General features: G+C 47.0%; 2 protein-coding genes across 2 annotated transcripts; both read right to left on the bottom strand.

Moving 5' to 3' along the window:
* Nucleotides 1–4,215: 4,215 nt before the first annotated feature.
* On the bottom strand, nt 4,216–8,014 carry LOC117764365 (P2Y purinoceptor 1-like). Its single transcript, XM_034590072.1, has 2 exons — nt 6,812–8,014; nt 4,216–4,372 (listed from the first exon to the last, which is right to left on the bottom strand). Exons 1-2 carry the CDS (start codon nt 7,723–7,725, stop codon nt 4,339–4,341), a joined length of 948 nt encoding a protein of 315 aa, XP_034445963.1. The 5' UTR covers nt 7,726–8,014; the 3' UTR covers nt 4,216–4,338.
* A 2,170-nt stretch (nt 8,015–10,184) lies between these two features.
* Nucleotides 10,185–14,127, bottom strand: LOC117764362 (P2Y purinoceptor 1-like). The gene is made up of 2 exons (XM_034590070.1): nt 12,238–14,127; nt 10,185–10,282 (listed from the first exon to the last, which is right to left on the bottom strand). The coding sequence occupies exon 1, from the start codon at nt 14,021–14,023 to the stop codon at nt 13,076–13,078; it is 948 nt and encodes a 315-aa protein (XP_034445961.1). The 5' UTR covers nt 14,024–14,127; the 3' UTR covers nt 10,185–10,282; nt 12,238–13,075.
* Nucleotides 14,128–15,875: the final 1,748 nt, after the last annotated feature.

Genomic DNA, 15,875 nt, shown 5'->3' on the forward strand with positions numbered 1-15,875 from the left:
TTGCCCAGCGTCCAGGGCTCATCAGAGTCAAAGTGTGTGTCTCCTGTGTGTGCAGTGTGTGCAGTAACCCCCCTCTCCGTCAAACGGAGAGGGGGGTTACTGCATGGCTTTCTCCTGCCGCAAGTCTGAGGTGCGGACGTCGTGAGGCAGCAGGTAACCGTAGTTCTTCAGCCAGGTCTGAGAGAGAAGAGGAGAAGGAGAGATTAGTTCATCGATTTTAAAACAGTCACTTAACCTGCAGGATGAACCACTGAACTGAGTTCTGACTGAATCGTGCTGATGTCAGTGAACCCGGAAGATGAACGACAGAAACCTTCCCCACGAAGAAACACCTCATGAAATATTAAAGAGCGTGTTACTGAGATGTCATTTTCCAGTCAGGACTAATGGCTCTCTCTCCACAAAAAGCCTCTTCAGTGGAGTGATTGTCACATCTCGACAAGCCGTGATTCGACTTCATCTGAGAGCGTCACTCATTTGAGTTTTTCTCAGTTTTGTCTTCAAACATGTCAACGGACTCAGCGTCTCCAAAGACAAAGACAGAGAAACCAGGAGCTCGGTGACTGGCAGCTGTTAAACTCATTAACATCTGACATTAATTATAAATATAAAATCCTTCACAACAAACCAGAGCTGGAGCCAGTTTGAGTTAATGCTTCATTTCTAATGGTTGTTTGGTTTGTGATTTTATTTCATATTTGTGGTTTTATGAGAATACTTCATTAATCTTTGTCTTTACTCACGAGTTCAATGCAAATGTTACCGGCGCCAGACCTAGGGGAAATCAGGACCGGCAGCAAGGTTTACACAGGCTAGGGAGCGCTGTGTAACCAATAGATACATAGATATAGTCTCTGTGGATTTAAGAAGGGAGGAGACTAAGTTTAGCGTCTTGCTCAGACTGAACTTGTTTATTATCAAATATCACAACTTATAGATCTTCACACATCATTCATCTCAATTCTCCATTCAGTCTCACTCTCTTGTTAAAGTGCTTTCTGTTATCATTATACCCAAAATAATACAAAAATGAAATGACAAATACATAAATACTAATTAACAAGACTGAAACACATTCACTTAACATAAATTCCTACACTAGCTCATACACACACTACTCTGATTACACACATAGACACACACACAATGAATCTCTCTCATACACACACATAACATAAACCCATTCCCGTTTTTAGCCCTTCCTCCAATCATACCTATCACCATTTTACACTCTGCACACACACACTTCCCTCATCAGCGGCATCTAACAAAATGGCGTGACCCGGCCGTGACCGGTAAAGTGAAGCTAGTTAGCATATAACATTTCACTTGTGAACATGCGCCAAGAGCTGGCTACAAATACTTTTAGCACATTTTAGAACAAATGCTACATTACAGAAGAGGAATATCTGTTACACGGACTTATTACACCAGTGGTTGAAACTTAAGTTCAAAGAAAAAGTACGTGCACCCGCCATGACGAAGCACGTCAGGACGACGAGTCACCAAACTATATATTTTTGTACTTTAACCACACTTCTCACTTTCATCATCACTCATCTAACAACCAACATAATATCCACACTTGACTCTGAAACTAAATTGAGTTATAAAACTGAGTTTTGGTAGTACCTGTGGATTTAAGAAGGGAGGAGACTAAGTTTAGCGTCGTGCTCAGACTGAACTCATTTGTTACGAGCTGCGCATGCGCTGAGCCTGTGCTTACGGTCTCCCTTCAGGATCCACCGCTGTACCAACAGCACCACCTACTGACGTGGAGTAGAATTGTCATGTGAAACTGTTGGAATAGTTCAGTTGCCTTTCAAAAAATAGGGGGGGGGGGGGGGTATCTGTTAAAATAAAAACTGAGTCCTTCTCTTCCCCTGGAGAGAAAATAGTGCTCATCCGTTCCTCTTCATCAAAAAAATTTTGTGAAGTAAAAATAATGTCACGCTTCATTTAGTTTTTTTTGATGAATATCTACATGTATGTGATGACCATGGCTCAAAACGCCACCTAGTGTTTCAAACAGGATCCATGTTTACGTAGATTCAAGTGTTTATGACGTCTCTACATCAGTATATTTACAGTTATATGAAAGAGTCTCTGATCAACCCCCCGACACCAGCAACCGCTCGTCAGTGTGAACCCATTGGACGCTACTAGCTGTCAATCACACTGTGGTACCCCCCCCCCAACACATCCAGTGCTTTATGGTCTATTTGACTCTAAATGATCATAATTCACTAAATGAACATCAGCTGTTTGAAGAAGACTTGAAACTAGAGACTGAGACATAAACTCCTTAATGTTTACTGACGTTATAAAGTGAGAAGTAAAGTCACTTTCTCGAGACTTCTATAGAAACTACCAGAGGAGTCGCCCCCTGCTGGTCACTACATAGAAGACAGGTTGCAGATATTTTTGTATTGGCGAAGGTAGAACCAGGAGCTTCGTTATTTTATCCTCGATTTGATCCGTTTACTGACACGGTCGGAGTCCGGAGGGGATTTAAGTCCCGACACTGAACTGCTCAACTCATCACACTATGTGTTCACTGTCATTTCTGTCGACACACACACGATGACTCAGACTTTCATGAAAATCATTATCTCCTACTTTCAAAAATGACGACAATAAATCTACATAATACTTTACATCCTACAAAGCATTCTGGGAGCTGTAGTTTCCAAACCTGGAGCATGACCATCACTCAAAGAGAAGATTAAGGCTGATATACCACACACACAGACACACACAGTTTCTTGTGGTGGTGTCATGTGAAACCCTTTTGAAGAACACCCAGGTGGAACTGACTGGCTCAAAAGCTATGATCTCATGTCTGTGGTGCCCTATAACACACACACACACACACACACAATTTCAAAATGTAATTTTCTTCGTTGGATCAAATAAGTTGATGGAGAGAATCAAAGAAAAACAGGAGGAGAGAAAAACAAAGACAAAAGGAGTCAGATTGACTGTCTCAACAAAAAAAATATCTGACTACTTTACTTTACTTTACCAGGAAGGTCCCACTGAGATACAATATAACCAGGGATCCCTCTGGTGAAGATGGAAATGACTTAACTGCCCTAAAACTAAATGTGGTTCCCACTGTGGAGTAAAATGTTCTGAATCTGTTACACAACACTGAACAAGTGGAGGAAACGAGGGCAGGTATGAAGACAACGTGTGAAGAGCAGCCGGACGTCCTCTCAGAGCTCAGCTGCAGGCACGTGACCTAATTCAATTTACATCTGGGTGTGAAATCATTTCCTCCTTCTGTGCCACCACAGATAAAATCCTCACAAATGTAAGAACGACATCTTGCAAAATAAGCATGATTGTTTTTTAAACCCAGCGGAATATCTATTATAATCCAGCAGCAAATGAAAATGTGACTGAATCGCTGTGACAAGTGTTTCAGGGAAATCACTATTCACGCCAGTGTCCGAGTGAGAGTAACGAGTAACGTTCATTACTCTTATATGAAGTATGAAAAAACTGATGACGTAGCGAGCGTTGGGGAGGACACTTCATATCCAGGGGTGGGGCCAAGGGAGAGGAATCAACAGAGCCAGGTCAAGTGAAAGCAACGGTCATCATGATGTCATGTGATGTCATAATACTCCTACATGACTCTGGCATGTACGACGTAGTATAACGAGGTTTAAGTAATAAAACTAATTCAAATAATGAACATGAGCAGAAGATGTTCATGTCCTCAAATGGTACAATCCTCTCGTCAAATGCACAATGACAAGTTTTTATTTACAGCTGAGTGTGTGACGCAAAAACAAATCATTCAATTTGGAAATGCAAATGTCTGATTGACGTGGGTTATAAAATAAATTTGAGTGTAAATACTGACACTTGAATCTGCAGTTGTCCTTTTATAGTCTAAACAAATCAAATGAATTTACTTCACTGGCGTAGTTTGTTGGTCGTTCGTTGACCTTTGTGCAGTTTGTCCCTGACAGTCTCAGCCTGGTACAGACTCGAGCGGCTGCAGCGACCTGACCTGAAGTACAGTGCACGGCTCTGATGTTCAAGCAGAAATGGGTTTTTTTTATGTGAAACTTATCTACAATCTGCATCCTGTAAAGACGCCCATTCAGTCAACTTCCTGTTTTTTAAAACTAGAACAGATCTGCAACCACAACACGTGCTGTTAACTCTCCGTAAACCTCCACGAGAATAAAACAGAAACAGTCGGAACTGAGATTTTATTTTTAGCGTGTTAACAGCAATTTGAAACACAGATTAAAAAGGGCATATGTTACAGTGGGTAGCTCGATCCAGTGAAATACAGATGATGCAATTGTTGATTTTCATTCACACCGTAGAAACCGTGGTGATGAACGGGCGCGTGACGGCTTGACGAGCAGCTGTCACAGCTGAGCAGGAGTCTTTACGTGCATTGAGGTAAACCAGAGGGTTGAGGGCGCTGTTCAGACACACCAGCCCACGACCTATCTGATGAGCGATGTAAACTCCGTTGAACCAATTGTGACATTTCCTGTGTTTGCTCAGAGCTCTTGACCAGAGATTCAGGTTCTTGAACAGGTGATAGGGGATGTAACAAACAGAGAAGAGAAGGATCAAAATGAACAACAGCCTCAGGCTCCTTTGCTTCAGAGCCTTGTCGATGCTGTTTTTGGAGCAAAGTGTGATAATCATATGTCCGTAGCAGCCCAGCATGATGAGGAGTGGGATACAAAACCCAGTCAGGGTCCTCCCCAGGCTGTAGTTCAGGTAATCCTCCACAAATGTGTCGTGTGTGGTCTCGTAGCATTTCCCAGTTTGGTTTCCAAACGTCTTCATGTAGAACATGTCTGGAAGACTCTGGACAGCCACCAGCAGCCACACGAGGACTGAGATGGTCACAGAATGAGTGGGAGTGATTCTTCCCAACACTTTCATCGGGTGAACAATAGCCAGGTACCTGTACACGCTGATGCACGTAAGGAATCCGATGCTGCCGTATAGGTTCAGGTTGAAGCAGAATCTCGTTATCTTGCAGAATGTAGCTCCAAAGATCCACTTTGTCCCCATGAAGTAGTAAACCACCAAAAATGGCAGCGTGAGCAGATACAAAACATCTGCAAGTCCCAGGTTGAGAACAAACACGTTGACACTACCCAGTTTCTTCCAGTTCTGCCGCAAAGACTTCAACCCCCATCCGTTAGCAACCAGGCCGACGATGAAGACCAAGATTAAAACAGGAGGCAGGAATCTGCGGGAGAAATCAAGCTTGACACGAGGACAAAAGGTTTCGTTCATGATCTTCTGAGCTGCAGTTCTTCCTCCTCGTGAATGTGATCGTCTCTTTTGGTTTCACATCTCAGGTCTCGGCACACTTCATTCAAGTTCCTGCACGTACTGTAATCCAGGAAACTACGTCAAGGAGGTGGTGGTGTCAGAAGCAGGGTCTGACCCACACACAGGAAGTGGTGCGGTGATGGTTAGAACTGTTTTCCAGGCTGGTAGCAACCACAGGCGGTAAAAGAAATTATTTGAACTTTGTGCCTGTGTTGTTTTTAATGTCCCTGTGCAGCACATTAACTCTGTGGAAGGGGCTTCAGGAATAAAGCTGCCTTGCCCAATGTTGAGGTCAGATGTTAAAGCCAATGTGGGAACAACACAGGAGAAGCTGAGGGGGGGGGGGGGGGTTATCTAATTTAAACTATTACTGGGCATCAGTTAGACTTCATGTCCAGCAGATGTCAGATCTAACAAGGTCTTTTATAAAAATATTAATACTAGTTATTAATTTGGTTTCATTCTCATATGGACAAAGCTCATTACAGGAGGAAGAAGGAAGCGACATGTTTGGAAAAAGGCATTTCAAACTTTAATGTGTGACGTCAGTAAGGAAATGAAAAACATCGATTTAGAATAGTGACAATCATCAGTAAAATATTGACATTATTAACTATACATAAAAAGTACAGAATTATTTACAGCAAAACAGTAAAATAAAGAAAGTACAATATCATCTGACAGCACACACACACACACACACACACACACACACACACACACACACACACACACACACACACAAGTTCAAAGTTGCATTGGTCGAGTCAGAAACAAGATCTGTCAACACAGAGGTTGGAGTCATTCTGCAGGATTTCTATCTAACAAATACTCATTTTTAATTCATTTTAAATTGTTATTTGAAACGACGTCGCCTTATAGCAAAGTAAATACGTCTTTAAAAACATCTTCATGACCAAAGTAGCATCGAGATCAACTGTTCTCGAGTCATAGTTTAGGTTTTTCTAGGTTGAAAAAAACACGATACAATTATTGAGTAAATAACTTACTGCTTCAGTCCTGATGTTTCCAGTTGTGAAACATCAGAAGAATCAGAGTCAATTTTCTACTTTAAGAAAAAGTCAAATGTACTTTTATCTCATTTTACTTTTACAAAATTTACTTTGAACTTTGAGTTCATGATCAGGCACCTTTAATTAAAAGGTTGCAGTTCCCTCTGAGGAGCTTTATATCAGTGCACGTCTTTCAAAACTATCTTAAAAACCTTTAACTTTTACTTTGTGGGTTATAGACTTTTTGCAGCTGTTTTATAAAATGACGCAGCGTTGGATCTGGGGAGTGATGGAGTCGAGCTCAGCCACAGTCCAGTACATCAGCTGCTAAAGCTCATATTTAAGCTGCTTTAGCTCTCGACTCTTCCGGCGTCGACTGCAAAGCCACGTCACAACCGCCTCCGACCCAGCTCCAGATGATGCAATTGTTGATTTTCCTTCACACCGTCGAAACCTTGGTGATGAACGGGCAAATGATGGCTTGACGAGCAGCTGTCAAAGCTGAGCAGGAGTCTTTACGTGCATTGAGGTAAACCAGAGGGTTGAGGGCGCTGTTCAGACACACCAGCCCACGACCTATCTGATGAGCAATGTAAATAACGTTGAACCAATTGTGACATTTCCTGTGTTTGCGCAGAACTCTTGACCAGAGATTCAGGTTCTTGAGCAGGTGATAGGGGATGTAACAAACAGAGAAGAGAAGGATCAAAATGAACAACAGCCTCAGGCTCCTTTGCTTCAGAGCCTTGTCGATGCTGTTTTTGGAGCAAAGTGTGATAATCATATGTCCGTAGCAGCCCAGCATGATGAGGAGTGGGATACAAAACCCAGTCAGGGTCCTCCCCAGGCTGTAGTTCAGGTAATCCTCCACAAATGCGTCGTGTGTGGTCTCGTAGCATTTCCCAGTTTGGTTTCCAAACGTCTTCATGTAGAACATGTCTGGAAGACTCTGGACAGCCACCAGCAGCCACACGAGGACGGAGATGGTCACAGAATGAGTGGGAGTGATTCTTCCCAACACTTTCATCGGGTGAACAATAGCCAGGTACCTGTACACGCTGATGCACGTAAGGAATCCGATGCTTCCGTATAAGTTCAGGTTGAAGCAGAATCTCGTTATCTTGCAGAATGAAGCTCCAAAGATCCACACTCTCCCCATGAAGTAGTAAACCACCAAAAATGGCAGCGTGAGCAGATACAAAACATCTGCAAGTCCCAGGTTGAGAACAAACACGTTGACGCTACCCAGTTTCTTCCAGTTCTCCCGCAAAGACTTCAACCCCCATCCGTTAGCAACCAGGCCGACGATGAAGACCAAGATTAAAACAGGAGGCAGGAATCTGCCGGTGAAATCAAAGCTGACACTAGTACAAGAGGTTTCGTTCATGATCTTCTGAGCTGCAGTTCTTCCTCCTCGTGAATGTGATCGTCTCTTGTGGTTTCACATCTCAGGTCTCTGCCAACTTCATTCAAGTTCCTGCACGTACTGTAATCCAGGAAACTACGTCAAGGAGGTGGCGGAGGTGCCAGAAGCAGGGACTGACCCACACAAAGGAAGCTGGTGCAGTGATGGTTAGACCTGTTTTACAGGCTGGTAACAGACAGCAGGCGGTAAAAAAAATTCTTTTAACTTTGTGCCTGTGTTGTTTTTAATGTCCCTGTGCAGCACATTAACTCTGTAGAAGTGGTTTCATAAATAAAGCTGCCTTGCCCAATGTGAGGTCAGTGTCAGGGTTTTGTATTTTTCAGTGTTTTTTCCGCCTCTTTATTAAGATTATTAAGTTTTATTATTACCTCGTGTTTCTTGACTTCCTTGTGTTTATGTTTGTCTGAATGCCTGTCGTTATGTCCTGTTGTGATCTCCTGTGCTTTTTGTGTCCCGTGTCTCCTGAGCTCCCGTCCTCTGCATCTCCTGTGTAAGCCTCCAGTGTTTTCCCCCGTGTGCTTTTGTTTTTTCTGTTAAAGACTTGTTTCCATTAAAAGACACTTTTTGTTAAACTCTGCATCCTGGGTCCGTCTGCCTCACTCTTCCTGACAGTACGAACCGACCACAAACATGGACCCAGCAGAGATTCGTTTTTTTTCTTCATCAAGTTTTTTCATTGGAGTCCTTAGTGGACAGATTGTACTTCTCGGGTACCCAGTACCAAGCAGAGACCCTGGAGAAAATCTCTGTTCTTGAGGCATGGTTGAAGGACCGACCTTGGGTCAGCCATTTTGTCCCGCACCTTGTGGTGGTACAGGACAGGCTAAAGGACTTCCTCAACCCTCCAGCCCCATCCACTGACCCGTACCTGGGAAGCTGTCGGGCTTATGGAGGACCCCGCAGCCTCCAAAAGGTTTCTGCTGTGGGTGGTGGACGTCGGAGCCACAGCGGGAGCCCCTCTCCTCTGCAGCCGGCTCACAGGCACCAGCCCCCAGTCCTGGCTGGGCCGCAGTCTTCTCCTGTCCAGCGCCGGAGGGTCCCAGCAGACGCCACTCCTGTTCTGGCGTCAGGGGTCCTGGCACGGACCACTCCAATTCCTGTGCCGCGCCAGAGGGTCCCGGCGGACGCCGCTCCAGTTCCGGCGTCGGGGGTCCCGGCAGCGTACACTCCAGTTCCGGAGTCGGGGGTCCCGGCAGACGCCACTCCTGTTACGAGTCGGGGGTCCCGGCAGACGCCACTCCTGTTCCGGTGTCGGGGGTCCCGGCAGCAACTACTCCAGTTCCAGTTACGGAATCGGGGGTCCCGGCAGACGACACTCCAGTTCCGGCGTCGGGGGTCCCAGCAGACGTCACACCTGTTCCGGCGTCGGGGGTCCCGGCAGACGTCACATCTGTTCCAGCGTCGGGGGTCCCGGCCGCGGTTACTCTGGTTCCTGCCCCACGTCCAGGGGTGAGGTCAACGCCTGATCATGTTTCTGGACAGCTGATATCTTCTCCTGAGCCCCCGTGCTTCGCCCCTGACCGGCCTCCGGGCCGTCCACTTGAGCCCTCGTACTCTGTCCCTGACCGGCCACGGTGCCGTCCTCCCGAGCCCTCGTACTCTGTCCCTGACCGGCCACGGTGCCGTCCTCCCGAGCCCTCGTACTCTGTCCCTGACCGGCCTCCGGGCCGTCCACTTGAGCCCTCGTACTCTGTCCCTGACCGGCCACGGTGCCGTCCTCACGAGCCTCTGTAATCTGTCCCTGACCGCCCTCCGCGCCCCCGCCCGAGCCCTGTGCTCCATCTCGGATTCCCTCCTCCGGATCCCCCGCCTCCGGATCCCCCGCCTCCCTACCGTCTCTGTTTTCGCTTTTGGGCCGTCTAGAATCCGGCCCTTGAGGGGGGGTTTCTGTCAGGGTTTTGTTTTTTTCAGTGTTTTTTCCGCCTCTTTATTAAGTGTTTTCTGTTTTATTATTACCTCGTGTTTCTTGACTTCCTTGTGTTTAAGTTTGTCTGAATGCCTGTCGTTATGTCCTGTCGTGATCTCCTGTGCTTTTTGTGTCCCGTGTCTCCTGAGCTCCCGTCCTCTGCATCTCCTGTGTAAGCCTCCAGTGTTTTCCCCCGTGTGCTTTTGTTTTTTCTGTTAAAGACTTGTTTCCATTAAAAGACACTTTTTGTTAAACTCTGCATCCTGGGTCCGTCTGCCGCACACTTCCTGACAGTCAGATGTTAGAGCCAATATGGGAAGAACACAAGAGAAGCTGAGGGGGGGGGGGGGATTTATCTAATATAAACTATTACTGGGCATCAGTTAGACTTCATGTCCAGCAGATGTCAGGTCTAACAAGGTCTTTTATAAAAATAGTAATACTAGTTATAAATTTGGTTTCATTCTCATATGGAAAAAGCTCATTACAGGAGGAAGGAGGAAGCGACATGTTTGGAAAAAGGCATTTCAAACTTTAATGTGTGACTTCAGTAAGGAAATGAAAAACATCAATTTAGAATAGTGACAATCATCAGGAAGACAAATGTAGGACCTTTGTAAAATATTAACATTATTAACTATACATAAAAAGTACAGAAATATTTACAGCAAAACAGTAAAATAAAGAAATTGCAACTTGTTTCCATTAAAAGACACTTTTTGTTAAACTCTGCATCCTGGGTCCGTCTGCCTCACTCTTCCTGACAGTACGAACCGACCACAAACATGGACCCAGCAGAGATTCGTTTTTTTTTTTCATCAAGTTTTTTCATTGGAGTCCTGAGTGGACAGATTGTGCTTCTCGGGTACCCAGTACCAAGCAGAGACCCTGGAGAAAATCTCTGTTCTTGAGGCATGGTTGAAGGACCGACCTTGGGTCAGCCATTTTGTCCCGCACCTTGTGGTGGTGCAGGACAGGCTAAAGGACTTCCTCAACCCTCCAGCCCCATCCACTGACCCGTACCTGGGAAGCTGTCGGGCTTATGGAGGACCCCGCAGCCTCCAAAAGGTTTCTGCTGTGGGTGGCGGACGTCGGAGCCACAGCGGGAGCCCCTCTCCTCTGCAGCCGGCTCACAGGCACCAGCCCCCAGTCCTGGCTGGGCCGCAGTCTTCTCCTGTTCAGCGCCGGAGGGTCCCAGCAGACGCCACTCCTGTTCTGGCGTCGGGGGTCCTGGCACGGACCACTCCAATTCCTGTGCCGCACCGGAGGGTCCCAGCTGACGTCACTCCAGTTCCGGAGTCGGGGGTCCCGGCAGACGCCACTCCTGTTACGGAGTCGGGGGTCCCGGCAGACGCCACTCCTGTTTTGGCGTCGGGGGTCCCGGCAGCAACTACTCCAGTTCCGGTGTCGGGGGTCCCCGGCAGACGCCACTCCTGTTACAGAATCGGGGGTCCTGGCAGACGACACTCCAGTTCCGGCATCGGGGGTTCCGGCAGACGTCACACCTGTTCCGGCGTTGGGGTTCCCGGCAGACGTCACATCTGTTCCGGCGTCGGGGGTCCCGGCCACGGTTACTCTGGTTCCTGCCCCACGTCCAGGGGTGAGGTCAACGCCTGATCATGTTTCTGGACAGCTGATATCTTCTCCTGAGCCCCCGTGCTTCGCCCCTGACCGGCCTCCGGGCCGTCCACTTGAGCCCTCGTACTCTGTCCCTGACCGGCCTCCGGGCCGTCCACTTGAGCCCTCGTACTCTGTCCCTGACCGGCCACGGTGCCGTCCTCCCGAGCCCTCGTACTCTGTCCCTGACCGGCCACGGTGCCGTCCTCACGAGCCTCTGTAATCTGTCCCTGACCGCCCTCCGCGCCCCCGCCCGAGCCCTGTGCTCCGTCTCGGATTCCCTCCTCCAGATCCCCCGCCTCTGGATCCCCCGCCTCCCTACCGTCTCTGTTTTCGCTTTTGGGCCGTCTAGAATCCGGCCCTTGAGGGGGGGGTTCTGTCAGTGTTTTGTATTTTTCAGTGTTTTTTCCGCCTCTTTATTAAGTGTTTTCTGTTTTATTATTACCTCGTGTTTCTTGACTTCCTTGTGTTTAAGTTTGTCTGAATGCCTGTCGTTATGCCCTGTCGTGATCTCCTGTGCTTTTTGTGTCCCGTGTCTCCTGAGCTCCCGTCCTCTGCATCTCCTGTGTAAGCCTCCAGTGTTTTCCCCCGTGTGCTTTTGTTTTTTCTGTTAAAGACTTGTTTCCATTAAAAGACACTTTTTGTTAAACTCTGCATCCTTGGTCCGTCTGCCTCACTCTTCCTGACAGTCAGATGTTAAAGCCAATGTGGGAAGAACACAAGAGAAGCTGAGGGGGGGGGGATTTATCTAATATAAACTATTACTGGGCATCAGTTAGACTTCATGTCCAGCAGATGTCAGGTCTAACAAGGTCTTTTATAAAAATAGTAATACTAGTTATAAATTTGGTTTCATTCTCATATGGAAAAAGCTCATTACAGGAGGAAGGAGGAAGCGACATGTTTGGAAAAAGGCATTTCAAACTTTAATGTGTGACAAAATGTAGGACCTTTGTAAAATATTGACATTATTAACTATACATAAAAAGTACAGAAATATTTACAGCAAAACAGTAAAATAAAGAAAGTGCAATATCATCTGACAGCACGCACGCACACAGACACACACACACACACACAAGTTCAAAGTTGCATTGGTCGAGTCAGAAACAAGATCTGTCAACACAGAGGTTGGAGTCATTCTGCAGGATTTCTATCTTACAAATACTCATTTTTAATTCATTTTAAATTGTTATTTGAGACGACGTCGCCTTATAGCAAAGTAAATACGTCTTTAAAAACATCTTCATGACCAAAGTAGCATCGAGATCAACTGTCCTCGAGTCATAGTTTAGGTTTTTCTAGGTTGAAAAAAACACGATACAATTATTGAGTAAATAACTTACTGCTTCAGTCCTGATGTTTCCAGTTGTGAAACATCAGAAGAATCAGAGTCAATTTTCTACTTTAAGAAAAAGTCAAATGTACTTTTATCTCATTTTTCTTTGACAAAATTTACTTTAAACTTTGAGTTCATGATCAGGCACCTTTAATTAAAAGGTTGCAGTTCCCTCTGAGGAGCTTTATATCAGAGCACGTCTTTCAAAACTATCTTAAAAACCTTTAATTTTTACTTTGTGGGTTATAGACTTTTTGCAGCTGTTTTATAAAATGACGCAGCGTTAGATCTGGGGAGTGATGGAGTCGAGCTCAGCCACAGTCCAGTACATCAGCTGCTAAAGCTCATATTTAAGCTGCTTTAGCTCTCGACTCTTCCGGCCTCGACTGCAAAGCCACGTCACAACCGTCTCCGACCCAGCTCCAGATGATGTAATTGTTGATTTTCATTCACACCGTAGAAACCTTGGTGATGAACGGGCGCATGACGGCTTGACGAGCAGCTGTCAAAGCTGAGCAGGAGTCTTTACGTGCATTGAGGTAAACCAGAGGGTTGAGGGCGCTGTTCAGACACACCAGCCCACGACTTATCTGATGAGCGATGTAAACTCCCTTGGACCAATTGTGACAGTTCCTGTGTTTGCGCAGAGCTCTTGACCAGAGATTCAGGTTCTTGAGCAGGTGATAGGGGATGTAACAAACAGAGAAGAGAAGGATCAAAATGAACAACAGCCTCAGGCTCCTTTGCTTCAGAGCCTTGTCGATGCTGTTTTTGGAGCAAAGTGTGATAATCATATGTCCGTAGCAGCCCAGCATGATGAGGAGTGGGATACAAAACCCAGTCAGGGTCCTCCCCAGGCTGTAGTTCAGGTAATCCTCCACAAATGCGTCGTGTGTGGTCTCGTAGCATCTCCAAGTGTGGTTTCCAAACGTCTTCATGTAGAACATGTCTGGAAGACTCTGGACAGCCACCAGCAGCCACACGAGGACTGAGATGGTCACAGAATGAGTGGGAGTGATTCTTCCCAACACTTTCATCGGGTGAACAATAGCCAGGTACCTGTACACGCTGATGCACGTAAGGAATCCGATGCTGCCGTACAGGTTCAGGTTGAAGCAGAATCTCTCTATCTTGCAGAATGTATCTCCAAAGATCCACACTCTCCCCTTGAAGTAGTAAACCACCAAAAATGGCAGCGTGAGCAGATACAAAACATCTGCAAGTCCCAGGTTGAGAACAAACACGTTGACGTTACCCAGTTTCTTCCAGTTCTGCCGCAAAGACTTCAACCCCCATGCGTTAGCAACCAGGCCGACGATGAAGACCAAGATTAAAACAGGAGGCAGGAATCTGCTGAAAAAATCAAAGCTGACACGAGGACAAGAGGTTTTGTTCATGGTCTTCTGAGCTGCAGTTCTTCCTCCTCGTGAATGTGATCGTCTCTTGTGGTTTCACATCTCAGGTCTCGGCCAACTTCATTCAAGTTCCTGCACGTACTGTAATCCAGGAAACTACGTCAAGGAGGTGGCGGAGGTGCCAGAAGCAGGGACTGACCCACACACAGGAAGCTGGTGCAGTGATGGTTAGACCTGTTTTACAGGCTGGTGACAGACAGCAGGCAGTAAAAATAAATTCTTTTAACTTTGTGCCTGTGTTGTTTTTAATGTCCCTGTGCAGCACATTAAGTCTGTGGAAGTGGTTTCATAAATAAAGCTGCCTTGCCCAATGTGAGGTCAGTGTCAGGGTTTTGTATTTTTCAGTCTTTTTTCCGCCTCTTTATTAAGATTATTAAGTTTTATTATTACCTTGTGTTTCTTGACTTCCTTGTGTTTATGTTTGTCTGAATGCCTGTCGTTATGTCCTGTTGTGATCTCCTGTGCTTTTTGTGTCTCCTGAGCTCCCGTCCTGTGCATCTCCTGTGTAAGCCTCCAGTGTTTTCCCCCGTGTGCTTTTCTTTTTTCTGTTAAAGACTTGTTTCCATTAAAAGAGACTTTTTGTTAAACTCTGCATCCTGGGTCCGTCTGCCTCACTCTTCCTGACAGTACGAACCGACCACAAACATGGACCCAGCAGAGATTCAGGTTTTTTTTCATCAAGTTTTTTCATTGGAGTCCTTAGTGGACAGATTGTGCTTCTCGGGTACCCAGTACCAAGCAGAGACCCTGGAGAAAATCTCTGTTCTTGAGGCATGGTTGAAGGACCGACCTTGGGTGAGCCATTTTGTCCCGCACCTTGTGGTGGTACAGGACAGGCTAAAGGACTTCCTCAACCCTCCAGCCCCATCCACTGACCCGTACCTGGGAAGCTGTCGGGCTTATGGAGGACCCCGCAGCCTCCAAAAGGTTTCTGCTGTGGGTGGCGGCCGCTCCAGTTCCGGCGTCGGGGGTCCCGGCAGACGTCACACCTGTTCCGGCGTCGGGGGTCCCGGCAGACGTCACATCTGTTCCGGCGTCGGGGGTCCCGGCCGCGGTTACTCTGGTTCCTGCCCCACGTTCAGGGGTGAGGTCAACGCCCTATCATGTTTCTGGACAGCTGATATCTTCTCCTGAGCCCCCGTGCTTCGTCCCTGACCGGCCTCCGGGCCGTCCACTTGAGCCCTCGTACTATGTCCCTGACCGGCCACGGTGCCGTCCTCCCGAACCCTCGTACTCTGTCCCTGACCGGCCTCCGGGCCGTCCACTTGATCCCTCGTACTCTGTCCCTGACCGGCCACGGTGCCGTCCTCCCGAGCCCTCGTACTCTGTCCCTGACCGGCCACGGTGCCGTCCTCACGAGCCTCTGTAATCTGTCCCTGACCGCCCTCCGCGCCCCCGCCCGAGCCCTGTGCTCCGTCTCGGATTCCCTCCTCCAGATCCCCCGCCTCCGGATCCCCCGCCTCCCTACCGTCTCTGTTTTCGCTTTTGGGCCGTCTAGAATCCGGCCCTTGAGGGGGGGGTTCTGTCAGGGTTTTGTATTTTTCAGTGTTTTTTCCGCCTCTTTATTAAGTGTTTTCTGTTTTATTATTACCTCGTGTTTCTTGACTTCCTTGTGTTTAAGTTTGTCTGAATGCCTGTCGTTATGTCCTGTCGTGATCTCCTGTGCTTTTTGTGTCCCGTGTCTCCTGAGCTCCCGTCCTCTGCATCTCCTGTGTAAGCCTCCAGTGTTTTCCCCCGTGTGCTTTTGTTTTTTCTGTTAAAGACTTGTTTCCATTAAAAGACACTTTTTGTTAAACTCTGCATCCTTGGTCCGTCTGCCTCACTCTTCCTGACA

The sequence above is a fragment of the Hippoglossus hippoglossus genome, chromosome 7 (assembly GCF_009819705.1).
Source record: "Hippoglossus hippoglossus isolate fHipHip1 chromosome 7, fHipHip1.pri, whole genome shotgun sequence".
Taxonomy (NCBI): Eukaryota; Metazoa; Chordata; class Actinopteri; order Pleuronectiformes; family Pleuronectidae; genus Hippoglossus; species Hippoglossus hippoglossus.

Coding starts and splice junctions, on each gene's coding strand:
- LOC117764362 (XM_034590070.1), bottom strand. CDS start 14,023: ATGAACAAAACCTCTTGTCCTCGTGTCAGCTTTGATTTTTTCAGCAGA.
- LOC117764365 (XM_034590072.1), bottom strand. CDS start 7,725: ATGAACGAAACCTCTTGTACTAGTGTCAGCTTTGATTTCACCGGCAGA. Junction 4,373..6,811: donor GCTGCTCGTCAAGCCATCAT/TTGCCCGTTCAT, acceptor TCAAGCCGTCAC/GCGCCCGTTCATCACCACGG.